The 13,899-nt window shown below is 45.5% G+C and overlaps 1 protein-coding gene across 1 annotated transcript in view; it reads right to left on the bottom strand.

Annotated features, from left to right (window-relative positions):
• NT5DC3 (5'-nucleotidase domain containing 3) overlaps positions 1 to 13,899 on the bottom strand; it is a 63,209-nt gene that overhangs the window by 15,094 nt on the left and 34,216 nt on the right. The window contains exons 5-11 of the mRNA XM_039252907.1: positions 10,130 to 10,220; positions 9,100 to 9,237; positions 6,910 to 6,970; positions 6,402 to 6,504; positions 6,164 to 6,265; positions 3,617 to 3,698; positions 2,424 to 2,510 (exon numbers count right to left, since the gene is read on the bottom strand). Coding sequence (XP_039108838.1) covers positions 2,424 to 2,510; positions 3,617 to 3,698; positions 6,164 to 6,265; positions 6,402 to 6,504; positions 6,910 to 6,970; positions 9,100 to 9,237; positions 10,130 to 10,220 — 664 coding nt within the window. The remainder of the gene's footprint in view (positions 1 to 2,423; positions 2,511 to 3,616; positions 3,699 to 6,163; positions 6,266 to 6,401; positions 6,505 to 6,909; positions 6,971 to 9,099; positions 9,238 to 10,129; positions 10,221 to 13,899) is intronic.

Below are 13,899 nucleotides of genomic sequence, written 5' to 3'. Positions count from 1 at the left end.
GCAAAGATTAAAACAGAGAAAAAAAAGGGGGCACATGGGTGGCTCAGTTGATTAAGCTTCTGACTTTGGTTCAGGTCATGATCTCACTGCTCATAAGTTCCAGCCCCGCACTGGGCTCTGTGCTGACAGCTCAGGTGCTCAAGCCTGCTTCAGATTGTGTCTTCCTCTTTCTCTCCCCTCCCTTGCTCATGTTCTGTCTGTCTCTCTCTCTTTCAAGAATAAACATTTAAAAAAAATTTTAAACAGGAAAAAAAAGGAAAAAGAACAGAAAAACAATATAAAAAAATCATTGAAACCAAGAGTTGGTTCTTCAAAAAGATCAACAAAATAGACAAACTTTTCTTTTTTTTTTTTAATGTTTTATTTATTTCTAGGAGAGAGAGAGAGAGAGAGAGACAGCGTGAGCAGTGGAGGGTCAGAGAGAGGGAGACACAGACTCTGAAACAGGCTCCAGGCTCTGAGCTGGCAGTCAGCACAGAGCCCGACGCGGGGCTCGAACCCACGAACTGCGAGATCATGACCTAAGCGAAAGTCGGACGCTTAACCGACTAAGCCACCCAGGCGCCCCAAAATAGACAAACTTTTATCTTGACTAAAAACAAAAACCCAAAGCCTCAAATTACTAAAATCAGCAATTTAAGCAGTCACTTACTACCAACTCCACAGAAATGAAAAGAATTGTAAAAGCTATAAACTATAGTACAGAACAACTTGAATAACCTAAGTGAAATGGACAAACTTCCAAAAATACACAAGCTACCAAGACTGAATCATGAAGAAATGGGAAATCTGAAAAGACCTCTTACCTAGTGAGGAGATTGAATCGGTAATCACAAGTCTCCCAACAATAAAAAGCCCAGGACCCGTAGGATGGTTTCACTGGTAAATTCTACCAAACATTTAAAAAGGGATTAACACCAATCCTTCTCAAATTCTTCCAAAAACTGAAGAGGAGGGAACACGTCCTAATTTATTCAGAGTCAACATTACCCTGACCCCAAATTTTAGTGTGAAAAGCAGTAGACATAGGCAGCTGAGCTCCACCACAGTTTCTGACTCAGTAGGTCTCATGTGAGGCCTGAGAAACTGCATTTCTAACAGGATCCCATGTGACACTGATGTCACAGGGACCACACCTAAGGAAACTACTGCCTTGTGAGTGCCTCATAAGGCTAAGACCTGTGCGTGTGTGTCCCTTCACAGGGCCACGTACCCGCATGCCTCAAGGGCAGCACAGACTTACCTTATCAGGGCCCAAAGACACTGCTTCGCAAGAGGCAAATGGCTGCAATGCCATGTCACTCGGCCAAACCTTCTGGCAGTGCGGACACTCTGACAGCAGCACTCTGATTATCTACGGCACTAATAAGCACTTCTATATGCATTCCCTGATTTCACGCTGCTCACAAATAAGGATGAAGGGGCTTGGAGGATGTGTGCAAGGTCACACAGCTAAAACAGCAGAGTGGGGATGAAAACCTGTCCCGCAGTGCTGAGCCCATGATTCCTTCCACTAGACCTCAGCCCAGCGGCCAGACTCAATTATGCGGGGTGTGTGCTGGAATCGCCTGGGGCCAGTGTCCCTGCACACAGGCGCCAGAATCAGCCCCCTCCCTCCTCCACCACCAGGCAGTCTGAAGTCTGAGGCTGTGTGCTCTGAAAACACCTCCCAGATGGGCCTCGTGCACAGCCCGTTACAGTTCACCGCTCCGAAGACAGGCAGACGTGAAGGGACACAAACACGAGACCACAGTGACGCGGGTCAGAATGGTCAGAAACACCAATCGGAGTTTGAGAGCCAGCCACGACCCTGTCTGCTTACTCTGCTGACACCAAGCGTCACTCGGATTTGCAAAACGTGCCTGGTGCAACCAGCCTGGGCCCAGGTAATAAACAGAACCCCATCGCACCGGGAGCAGAGCCGCCAGGAAGAATGGCTGACTCAGCCTTGCTCCAGTTATACACTAAATCGTAATTCAAGTCCCGAGACCCCGCTACAGTCATTCCGATGGGCCTGAAAAACCTCACTTTCTTATATAATAGCTGTTTCCTGGAAATGCCAGGTTTTGAATTTGCAGGAGCTCCGACTGATGTTACTCTTCTGTTGCATGTAGACGCTTCTTACATTTAATGAGAAAAAAAAAAGAACAGTGGCATTTATTTCTTAGCATTATTTAAATGGAAAGGTTTTTCTGATAAATTGAGTGACTTGCTAATTTCTACCATTTCAAAAAAAATCATCTTTTTTATAGCTATGATCCATTCTATTCTGCAAAACACAAGATGCAAAAAAAAAAAAAATGTAACTTAGTCCTCATTTTTATGCAAGCAGAAAAATGGTCTTAAACAAGAGAGAAATTCCTTAGTAAGGAGGACTAACCCATCTGTCCCCCAACAAAGAAATGGAAAAACAGGCTCCTCACCGCCAGGTCGCTGTATATGTGGTCGCCAAAATACAACACTTTGGATCCTCTCCACCCAGTAAGTTTCAAAAATTCATATAAATTGCCCTGCAAGGATAGAAAAATATAGATAGTAAGAAAAAGAAAAACACAGATATTGTATCACGTGAGATAGAAACCTGTATCACCTGTAGCCCAAAATACTTATCTATTTAATTCTTTTAATTAAAAAATGTTCCATTTATAATTATTTGAACTATCAAAATATAAAGATAAAACCGTCTTTGTGTGAAATCTCTCAGACTTTTGTTCTAAGTCAAATGTACATTCCAAAAATGATTTGTATTGTATACACCTCTTTGTAATGCTCTTACTACACTGAACATTCTGTGACCATGTCGGGAAGTATTACTCTACCATTTTAATAGCTAAGAAGTACTGTGATTCGTTTTACCAATTCCCTGATGTTGGACGTTTACCTTGTTATCTATTTTGTAACTCATGATAAACTATCTTGTAGCAAAGTTCTAGCTACATCTTAATAATTTTCTTGGTCTAACTTCCTAGAATTGGAATGGCTGTATCTTGGCAAATCTTTCAAGGCAGAAAATACACATACTGACAAATCCAGTAGTGTGTTAAAGACCCGCTAGGAATGTACCAGGGTTTGTTTGTGTTTTTAACTGTGTGGTACTGTTCTATAATTTCATGTGTTTTACAGATGTTACAGAAATACAAAAGTTTTAAAAGATGAGAGGAAGCAAACTCAGTAACATAATCAGGGTCAGCGATTCAATCATTTATTCAAATATTTGAGACCTTTACTGATACCAAAAGATATCAAAACTACATAAAACGCAGCCCATCTGGAAACAATTACCAATTTAGGTGAGTCACACACCATGTGATTCAATGCTTCTTGAAATGAAAAACCCAAGGTTTACTACCAGCATCTTAAATTGTATATACTATGAAAGTAATGCTTTAAATTTTATTTTTAAAGACTGTTCAATTCTGAGTTAATTTGGATACAGTACACTGAAAATATATTGAATTAAGTTTAAATTTTGCTGCCAAAGTATAAGCCATCAATTCAAGCAGAATGCTCAGAACGACGCCCAGCACTCGGTAAGACTCAACAAATGCTGGCAGTTAGCATTTTATAACTGACCACAAAGCAAAGGAACAAAAAGGAAAAATCAGTCATGAGGTACCTGCTTGTAAATCTGGCCTTTCTGCAACTTGTGGATCTTATCCCAGAGTAAGACACCTTTCTCATTCACCTTTCGGAAAGGTCTAACAACAGAAATGGGAAACATTATGATCTGTGGGAATCTGCTTACGAAATATGACATGATTACTTACTGGGAACAGAAAGGGGCTGCATAGACCTCGAAAGCCCTGGGCACCCAAACCCCACCTCCATGCTCCCTGGTTCAGTGCACACATCCAACTGCAGACCCTGGTATCCAAAGGTATTAAGGGAGGAAAGAACTCCAGGGTCAAAAAAATTTAGAAAACACTAGGCGCTACTAATGGCCCTCTTAAAAAGTCATCAATGGTTCTGAAAAGCCCACCCAGTACAGAACTTTCTTTAATCCAGATTTCCTAAATGCATTTGATCACAAAGAAAATCTGCTTTGCAAAAAAAAAAAAAAAAAAAGTTCTGGAAATACTGCCTCAGTATGTGTGTCAAGCTTGGTACTTGAAATTCAGCCACTCTACATAAAAAACAAATCTGAAGATGAGGTATACATCATTTTATGATGGAAAATGGGAATAAGAGACCTCAGAAGCTCCTCTCTACTTACTAGATGGGATGCGCCCTGATTCATGAATCAATAAGGCCAATTAGATCTTTAAAATTAAAAAGAAAAAAAAAAAAAGAATAGAGTCCAAAGTATGCAGTCCATTTGCCTTTTTTAAGGTAACATTTATTTGGATTGTTTTTCTGATTAGAAAAAATATAAGATGATGGCAAAAAATCTGGAAAACGAAGAATATAATGAGGAAAAGGAAAATGGCCCATAATCCCAGTGCCCGGGTATAAACACCTAACATTTCAGTAGGTATCTTTTAGTCTATAAAGATAACATCTATTATCCTTCTCTTTTTTATAAATATAAATGAGGATTACTGTGTATACTGATTGATATCTTTTTCTCCTCTAATGCCGTGAGCAATTTCCTGCATGATTATATATTCTTCCTACATTGCTTTTTATAGTCATAAAACAAGCATACTGCTTTTTTTCCCTAAATACATTATTTTTTATGGCTGTATAGTATCTCCTCCTATGGCTGTCCCTTCAGGCTGTCTCTGGCCATCATTAGAAGTAAAATGGGATGAACAGAGGTGTTGCAGGCATGCAGAACAAAGGCAAAATAAATGGGTGCAGGAGGTGAGGGGGGTGGGGAGTGAGGGGTGCTGCCCACCCCTCCCCCAGGAAACAGTCTAAGACAGCGCTCTGCCACTGTGTATAAGCGCAACGTGGAGAGGGCATTCTTACTGAAAGGGGAGATGAGGTCCTTGTCCTGACCACACCTGGGATCTAATAAGAAAGTTCAGGAGAGCACTTGGTCCATGAGAAAGCAGCAAGCCAGTGTATAGCTACTTTTGATCAACACTCTTAAGTTTTCCTTCACTCCCTTGAATTCTCAGTCTCTGCACATGGCTCTTGGGTTTGCCTCTTCCTTCAGGAATCACTGTGACACTTGGAAAATGGGAATTTAGGATCCCAAGAGGAATTTAATCCACTCAACACCAACTAAGGAGCACTGAATTATGATACTTTAAATCACCTGGCAGTCGGGGCGCCTGGGTAGCTTAGTCGGTTAAGCGTCCGACTTTCGCTTAGGACATGAGCTCGCGGTTCGTGGCTTCGAGCCCCGCGTCGGGCTCTGTGCTGACTGCCAGCTCAGAGCCTGGAGCCTATTTCAGAGTCTGTGTCTCCCTCTCTCTCTGACCCTCCCCTGCTCACGCTGTCTCTCTCTCTCCTAGAAATAAATAAAAAAATATTTTAAAAAAATAAAATTAAAAAAAATAAATAAATCACCTGGCAGAAAGGGAAAGCCTGCCCAGTTACCAACCGCGGAACAGATAAAAGTGGATAAACGTGCTTCTTTATACAAAATGCAGATTATTTTTATAACCCCAGTGCAGTAACTGTCAACACTATTGATATGGGGGGGGGGGCGGGGCGGAGGGAGGAGAAGACTCTTGGTGAAGAGGTCGGTTCCACACATTAAAGACATTTCAGGATCCCTGATCCCCACCTATGAATGCTAAGAACACACTGTAGTCACCGTTAGAACGCCACCACATGAGTCTTGGTAGAGATGCACTCCATTTGACACAGAACCTGTATTGCAGAGTTTTGCAAAATCCAGCTGGAATTTTAAATGCACCCCTTAGAGCTGTATGTAGAAAAATACCCACCAGGCGGTTTCACTGTTGCTGTTGCCCTGTTGCACGGTGAAGTGTAACTTATGATGTTAACACTATGTATGCCTTTTTCATTGCTGCCCATAGTTTTCTTAAAGCCTGACTCATAGGACTCAGGTTGAAGTGGGAACAGTCTCAAGCCGTCAGCTGTGCACAACCTCACTCTCCTTGCAATTACTTGCTAGAAGGTTAAAAATCAAAAGCTGTAATGTCAGATGCTTCTGATTTTCCAACTAGATTTTACCAAGGCACACTACCTAAGTATCCACGGCAGCAAAGGACTAGAATCTAGTTCTCCCGGAAAGACAGACACTCACCTCCGCTTATCGTTAAAGAAGTTTGGCTTCTCGGCCTGAACGATGACCACATCAAACAGGTCCCTCCAGTCTTTTCCGACAATATACCTCATCCCTTTGTCCCTGGAATGACACGTCAGCCCAGTTAGTCTCACAAGAGAGGGATTAACCACTTTTGCAACTTTTTCTGTCCAATTTGCAACTGTTAAGGTAAGTGGGAATACAGGCGTGAGCTGGAAGGTTGCCCACAACAACTTACACGAAGCTACTGGGACTGTTGGTGATGAGAAACATCTTCTTGCCATGATCGGCCAGTTTGGCCAGCACCGCGCGGGTCTGCTCAGCGTAGCAGATATACTTTTCTGCGAGCAAGAGAAAAATGCACACACAGACTCAGCAATGAAGCCCGTCGGTCTGCAGGTGCTTCCTAAACAGGGCCTGTGGGTCCGGTACTGTCCTGGGCACTGGGGGGAAGGAAAGTCTTAAGGCGGCACAGTTGAGTGTGGCACACCACTACCCGGTCCATCGGGAACAAGACCCTGCCTCCTGGGTCTAAGTGAAACTAGACCTACAGCTCTCTTTTTGAGTCAGGACAATGTCAAGTTCTGAGACAAAGGGGAGGAAGATGTCCAAGCTGTGAGGAAGCCAGGTCCTCACACTGCACTTGGGAGGGCCCTCCAGCCCCTGAGCCCCAGAAATGAAGGCAAATGGCTGTCCGTGGCCTGGCAGAGGGAAAGGCTGCCCTCACGATGATGCTGCATACGTACCAATATCTGCTTCAATTGCTCTGTACATGATTCCTTTGATGTGCACATCTCGAATTGAATCCTGTTCAAAGAGAGGTTGTTTTGTCAGTGAAACTAGAAGTGAGGTCACCCGAGTTACAGGACAAGCGAGACAGCATTTGGGACAATGTCTGCCGTTAGAAGCCTGGTGATCCAGGCACCAAATGAGATCTAGATTCTGGTCCATTTAGCACAGGCGGCCCCTTGGGGAAAACTTAGGTTTCCATGGTGACAGTGGCAGGTTCCAATGCAGCTTTCCAAAGGGTCACTGGGAGGAGGTAACTTGTGTGAACAATTCTGAATAAAGGCCCACGTGATAAATGGCAATTTATATGCAGCATCATGAACAAACAATTCCAGGGCATCTGGAGAAAGGGAATCGTTGGTGTTTTCATCCTCCACCCTGCCCTAGACCCCAAGAGCAGGCTCTATCTTCTAGAGAAAGAGGTCGCGACCAAGGACAGGATCTTCAGTTCAGTCAGGCGAGGGAGTGTCAGGGAGACGGCTAACCACCCCCCACATGCCCCACAGTGTGGCAGCCACAGGCTGGCAGCTCTAGAGCACAGCCCAACTCTCGGGGGGCGCTAAGCAGGTCTACTACCCAGGCCACATGCCCAGAGGCACATGGAAACTTACTGGAGGGCTCAGCAGGGGACTGGGCTGCAGGCAAAATTGGGCCATAAGCCTTAGAAAATTGGGAGACTTCTGTCAAGTGAGCACCTCTGGACTGTAAACTCAGTCTTGATCACCTTCTTGCACAGGCTTGTTCAACTTCACATCAACATAAGGCAGGGGTTAAGGTCAAGCTGAAGCCAAACTTCCTGGCTTGAACTCTAACCTCTACCATTTACTAGCTATGTGACTTGGGCAAGTTACTCAACCTCTCCATCCCTCAATTTCTTTAACTGTAGAATGATGGAGTAAAAATAGTACCTACCTCCAGGCATTATTGTGAGGATTTAATTAGTTAATATGCATAAAGCACTCAGAAAAACAGTGCCTGGAATATACTGGTGCATAAACATCTCTCTTCATGCCTGCAAAGGGTTATATAACTAAAAGTGATTCTTCTTTTTTTTACAAGTGACTCTTAAAGATAAAGTATTTCTGTGCACCAAAAGGAGAACAGAAGCTGAATATTTAACATTAGTTCAAATAATACCAGACTAATATTGAGAAACTAGACTTCATCCTTCATGTTCCTAAAACCCATGATTTTAGACAGCCATTAAAATCAGTCATAAGCATATAAGCATAAAAGCATTTTAGTACACAAATACAGATCTTTTAAAAATATAAGTACTTAGGGACACCTGGGCAGCTCAGTCAATTGAAAATCCAACTCTTGATTTTGGCTCCGGTCATGATCTCATTGTTCATGAGATCAAGCTCTTCATCGGGGCTTCACTGAGATTCTCTCTCTTCCTCTCTCTCTGTCCCTCCCCTGCTCACTCTCCCCTCTCTCAGATAAACATGAAAAAAATTTGAATACACAATATATACTACATATATGAATATATATGCAAAAATTTGAAATATATATTAGAAAGCATATTAGAAAGTATATATTAAGTAATACATGAACATGTTTTTAAGTACTGAAAAAAGTTCAGACAGCTTAAAGAATACACATAAACACACAGGTATGTGAATACGAATTAAAATATATAAATGTGAAGATACATAAGTGATGTGCATATATATGTGTGTAAGTTTCATAGTTGTATATCCACCTCCCCCACTGGGGTCCTGCGTAGCTTCTGCAGGGTCTCGAAGGCCCCCATGTAACCTCTGGGGACAAGAGAAAGGCCCCGCCCTGGGCCACTGTAGTCCCATGGGCTGCAGCCTTGGTGCGACGTCACCCTCTCCCCGGGCGGGCTCAGGGGTGAGCTGGGTCGAGCTGGACCTCAGCCACCACCTGCCCCTCTGACAGAGGCACTGGCCCTAGCCTTTGGTCAGAAAGATAACATGTGAGTACTCTCTTCCTTTAAGACGAAATTAGACAGGTTTCCAAGTGTCCTGATGTAACATCTTTCTTAACAATTTTCAAGGTAGAGCTGTAAATAAAAGAGGTCCCAAGCGAAGGACTGTTTCGAACACCTAACAGAAGAGGCTGATTATTCTGTCCCTTCTGCTAAAACGCCTGAGACACGCGGCATCGCCACCTCTCACCTTAACGTCTTTGTACAGATGGACGGGCTCATAGTCAATGTTGTTCTTGAGAAAGTACTCGTTCACACAGGACAGAAGTGACATCTCTGGCAGAGAAAAGATGTCCATGAACTGCTTCATGGTGTTTCCATGAGAGCTCTGCAGGCAGGGAGGAATACTTCAGAGCGAGACTAACACCACAGCAGAGCCAGACTTGACATTTACCCGGGGGAGGCTCTGGCCATCAACGTCTGGATCTCTCTCCCCAAGAAAAAGGTAACAAAGTAGAGGTGTTCACCTTTTTCTTCTCATTCCCAGCACAACTGACACCCTACTCTAAGTGTAACTGGAAAATCCAAGGAAACGCTCTGATTTCCCCCCAAAAGTCTAACCACTGTCACACTCCTGTCCAACTTCCAGCTCATACTCTCCCACCAAACCCAGAGGGAAGCCGAAAGGTCGATCATGGCCCGGAGAATGGCAGAAAGAGCCATGTAACTCTCCAGAATGTGAGCACCCCCGTGCAGCCAATACGGGAGCCTGAAAAAGAGCTCTTCTCTGAAGGCCTGTGATTCATAGCCCTAAGTTTACCAGCTGACCGGGCATCTTTCATTGTATTTTAACAATGCAAACAAAAGCCCACCTAAATAAGACAAGGAGCAAAAGTCCAGAGACAGAAGTCAGACGCAGAGGCTTCCCCAGGGCACAGGGTGACCTGTTATCTTTGATCTCCGGGAAAATGACCACTGCTACATGGACTTCATCAGAAAGAGGGGACACACTGGGATGGGGTCAGGGGGACAGAGAAGGGCAGAAACAAGGAAAGAGTAAAGAGCCTTCAGCAGGTAGGGAGGAAAGGGATAAGAAAGGGGAACCATGATGGACCTAGAAGCACCACCAACATACTAGCCTCTCTCAAATCCAGGGCCTCTCCAATCAGTCCCAAATGCCCTTGTCAGCTCTGCAGGAACACTCAGAGATCCTAAATCTACCAGGCCATGTTTCAAGAAGGAAACAGACAGGCTGCCTTAAATAAAAAATCTCTCATTACCTTTCCATAAAAGTCACTCATCTGTTCCAAAGGCACGTGGGACCCCTCGTACATTTCAATGACTTCTTCATCAGGGACAACGCTGAGGCCTCTGGAAAAATCACAGGTGGTGCAGTTAGACTCACCTAGCAAGAGCAGTGATTTTCAGGCCTCTGGCAACTGCCAGGATTTTCAGCTGAGGCACAAGACGCCACTTTCACAAGCAGGTGAACTGTGCCTCTAGTAACCGCGACAAATAACAGGCGAGAAGCAATTACTATCACTACTACCAGCATGCCGTTGGTAATAAGGGCAGGAAAAATAATACCTACTAGATGCCATATAAGAATTCCACACAGTCATTCACTTACTTCTCAGCAATCCTAGGAGGGAAGCACTATTATCCTCTCATTTCCCAGCAGAGGCAACTGAGAACCAGATAGGTCACATATCTTAGTCAAGGTCAGCAAAGAAAGTAGTGGGTCAGGACCAGACCCCAGGCTTTCTGGCTCCAGGGCCTGGGCTCCTCATCCACGATGCCACGCTGCCTCTCTCAATCAAGCACAAGGCTTCCTTTGCTTTGGGGTAGGGTTTGCTTTGGGGTAGGTCTTTGTTTCCATGTTTATGTTTTTAATACATTAGGGAGAGAAAGGCTAGCTTTGCCCCTATCACCCTTCTGACCTCTGATACTCTAACCCACGGTCAGTGCTCAGTGGGGAAAAGCCATGCCTGAGGCTCGGGCAGACTAAAACCCCATGATACAAGGCAGGAAGCCTGGATGCCACCTCCAAGAGGGATGACCCCAGATGCTATGTGACAGTCATGGCCAGCATCCTCATCTACAAACGGCCAGGGTGCCATCTGCCGTGGGCCTGCCTCCGGGGGCCACAGCACAATCTGCGAGCCAATCCAGCCCCTCCACAAAGGGAAAGGTGGCTGTGGGAGTCCGAGTGGCCAGGATCTCACCCTGCCTCGGCCGCCGGCGCTGTGAGTGGTGCTTTCACTGGGGGTTTCATGTTTTGCCATCCCCCCCTCCCCGGCACTACCCACTCTAGCGTGTCATGAGAAAAGTGGCTGCTCCCCGGACAGTTCTCTAGGGAAGGTGCCTGAGAAACAGACACCAACGGTGAGGAGACCACAGAATGAATGCGGGAGAGCCCACACGGTGCCACGGTGGGAGTACAAACAGTGCAACTAGAGTCTTAGTTACCAATATGAACAGGCTGCTAATCACATAAAATCACCTGACCAACGATAAGTACAAACTATAATTGATGGCAGACACGCAAGTGTAACGGGAATCTAATTCCTCTGTTCTCCACCCTCAGAAGACTTACAAAAATACCCAAGGGGACTGGATTCATTAACACTTTGCTCCCAATCTTGATTAACTTGCTACAACGGGGGCACTGTGACCAGAATGACCTGATCAATGACCTTGGGGCAAAGCTCCTGCTCAAATATCAGCGCCCAGGTGTGTACATGCCTGAAGCCCTAACATTTAGAAAGAAACCAGAAGTGAAAGAACTCTGCTGAGTGAGTCCCCTTTCTGCCCCCACACTAGACACTACCCTACGACACATTCACAGGCACAGAACTGCACAAGCTGCATCTTTAAGGCCCAAGTAACCAGAGGTCAGCTCAAAAGCAGGGACATAGGCAGCTGCAGCCAGCTGAATTCTGCGACAGCCTAGGGCTGGGGACTGGCTGCACCTGGATGCAGCCTCAGGCAGTGCTAGGATCAAGACAGAAACTACTTGGGGGGCGCCTGGGTGACTCAGTCAGTTAAGCGTCCGACTCTTGATTTCAGCTCAGGCCATGATCTCATGGTTTGTGGGTTTGAGCCCAGCGTTGGGCTCTGAGCTGACAGTGTGGAGCCTGCTTGAGATCTCTGTCTCCCTTTCTCTCTGTCCCTCTCTTGCTCACTCTGTCGGTCTCTCTCAAAATAAATAAACTTTAAAAAAAAAAAAAAAGGAAACTACTTACACAGCCCTGCGTGATTGCAAGAAATAGAAAGATTAGGAGTGCAAATCTGAATGAGTCTGTCTGGGGTTCAAATCCCAGCTTCCTTAGTAGGGGTATCAACTGGACAAGCAATTTAACCTCTCTGGGTCTCGGTGCCATTTTTAAAATGGGGAATAATAACAGCATCTACGTCCTGGCCTCACTGAGAAGACAGAAGAGACACTAGCAAATGTGCCTGTGACGAGAGCAAATGTACCTCACAAGGTCCCTGGGAAGAACTTAAGTTGTGGGTACAAAATGGAGCTGGGGGACAGCCAGTCTGCCTCCACTTCTGCCCTGTGGCATCCACTCCTACAGCCCACAACACGAAATTCACACTGCAGCAGGTCTCAGAAACAGGTGAGGATGAGGAGGGGGCATTCTGCCCAGCCATGGGCTCATTCTTGCCCCTCTTCGAAGGGAAAGGGAAGAGCATTCGCGTGCCTCTACTGCTCTGAGCACACTCTGGTCTGCACAACAAGTCACCCTGAGGCAGGCAGCGGAGGTATGCCAGTTTTACAGAGAAGGATACCAAGGCTCTGGGAAGATCAAAAACTTGCTCAAGGCCACACACATGTGAGGAGTGGGGGTGGTGTCCATGCTCAGGAAGTGTGACTCCAGAACCCATATGCACACACTCCAGAGCCCACTCAGCCCACACATCCCCTCGGTACTGCAGCCACAGCGACCGCCCCAGGACCTCAACCTGGACACTCCTTCTCCAAATGCCTCGGCTGGCATCTCCTACCTCGCTCTGCCCAGGTGAGCCGATGCTGCGTTTCTGGTTAAGTCAGTCTGAGCTAGGCTTTAGTAACTTCTAACCAAGAATCTTAACCAATCCAGGAAGTGAAAGAGCTGTGTGTGGAAGAAGAGTAAGATATGGGTTTAGAGAAGGTTGATGGAAAGCCTAAGAAATTAGGGCTCCATTCTCTAGACAGTGGGGCTCCATTCTCTAGACTTGACAAAAGAGAGGGGGTTGTTGAGGGCAACACTTTAGGTAAATCAGTCCAGCAACAACGCCCAGGATAGACTGCACTGCAGAAAACTGCAAGAGCCCAGGAGGAAAGGACTAAGAGTCTGAGCCAGGGAGCTGATAGCAGGAACGGACACAGAGGGACAGATTCAAAAGATTTGGTGAGGGGCGCCTTGGTGGCTCAGTCGGTTAAGCGTCCAACTTTGGCTCAAGTCATGATCTCACAAGGGATGAGTTCGAGCCCCATGTCGGGCTCAGAGCCTGGAGCCTGCTTCAGATTCTGTGTCCTCCTCTCCCTCTGGCCCTCTCCCACTCACGCTCTATCTCTCTCAAAAATAAATGATTAAAAAAGAAAAAAAAAAAAAGATTTGGTGAAGGATTTCTAGTTAACCTAATCCATTCACAGAGGTCATGCCGACACAGGCCAAGCCACAGGCTCCAGAGCCAAACGGCCTGGGTCTGAATCCTACTTCTGTGTAGCCTTGGGCAAGTTACTTAAGGCCTCCATGATTAACACTAGTGCAGACCTCACAAGGTTATTCTGAGGATCAAATGAGTTAAGTGAAATAAAGCCCTGTGGCAGTGTGTGTGCTGAAGCAAGACTTTATGTTTCCTAGTGGCTAGTATTATTACCTGTTGGTATTCTCATAAACACCACCGGCTCTTCTCTGTCCCGGAACGCCATTAAGATGATAATAAAAGAACAAACTACTCAAAAAGTGAAAGGAAATGAGAGCAAAGACAGGAGACAAGACATGTCAACATGTTTGTGTAAGACAAAGAGCAGACAAGGAGGCTCCTGACCCAGCCTGAG

This window comes from Hyaena hyaena, unplaced genomic scaffold, assembly GCF_003009895.1.
Source record: "Hyaena hyaena isolate Hyena2069 unplaced genomic scaffold, ASM300989v1 scaffold_432, whole genome shotgun sequence".
Taxonomy (NCBI): Eukaryota; Metazoa; Chordata; class Mammalia; order Carnivora; family Hyaenidae; genus Hyaena; species Hyaena hyaena.
The sequence above is the reverse complement of the archived record's forward strand: the minus strand, read 5'-3'. Positions and strand labels throughout refer to the sequence as shown.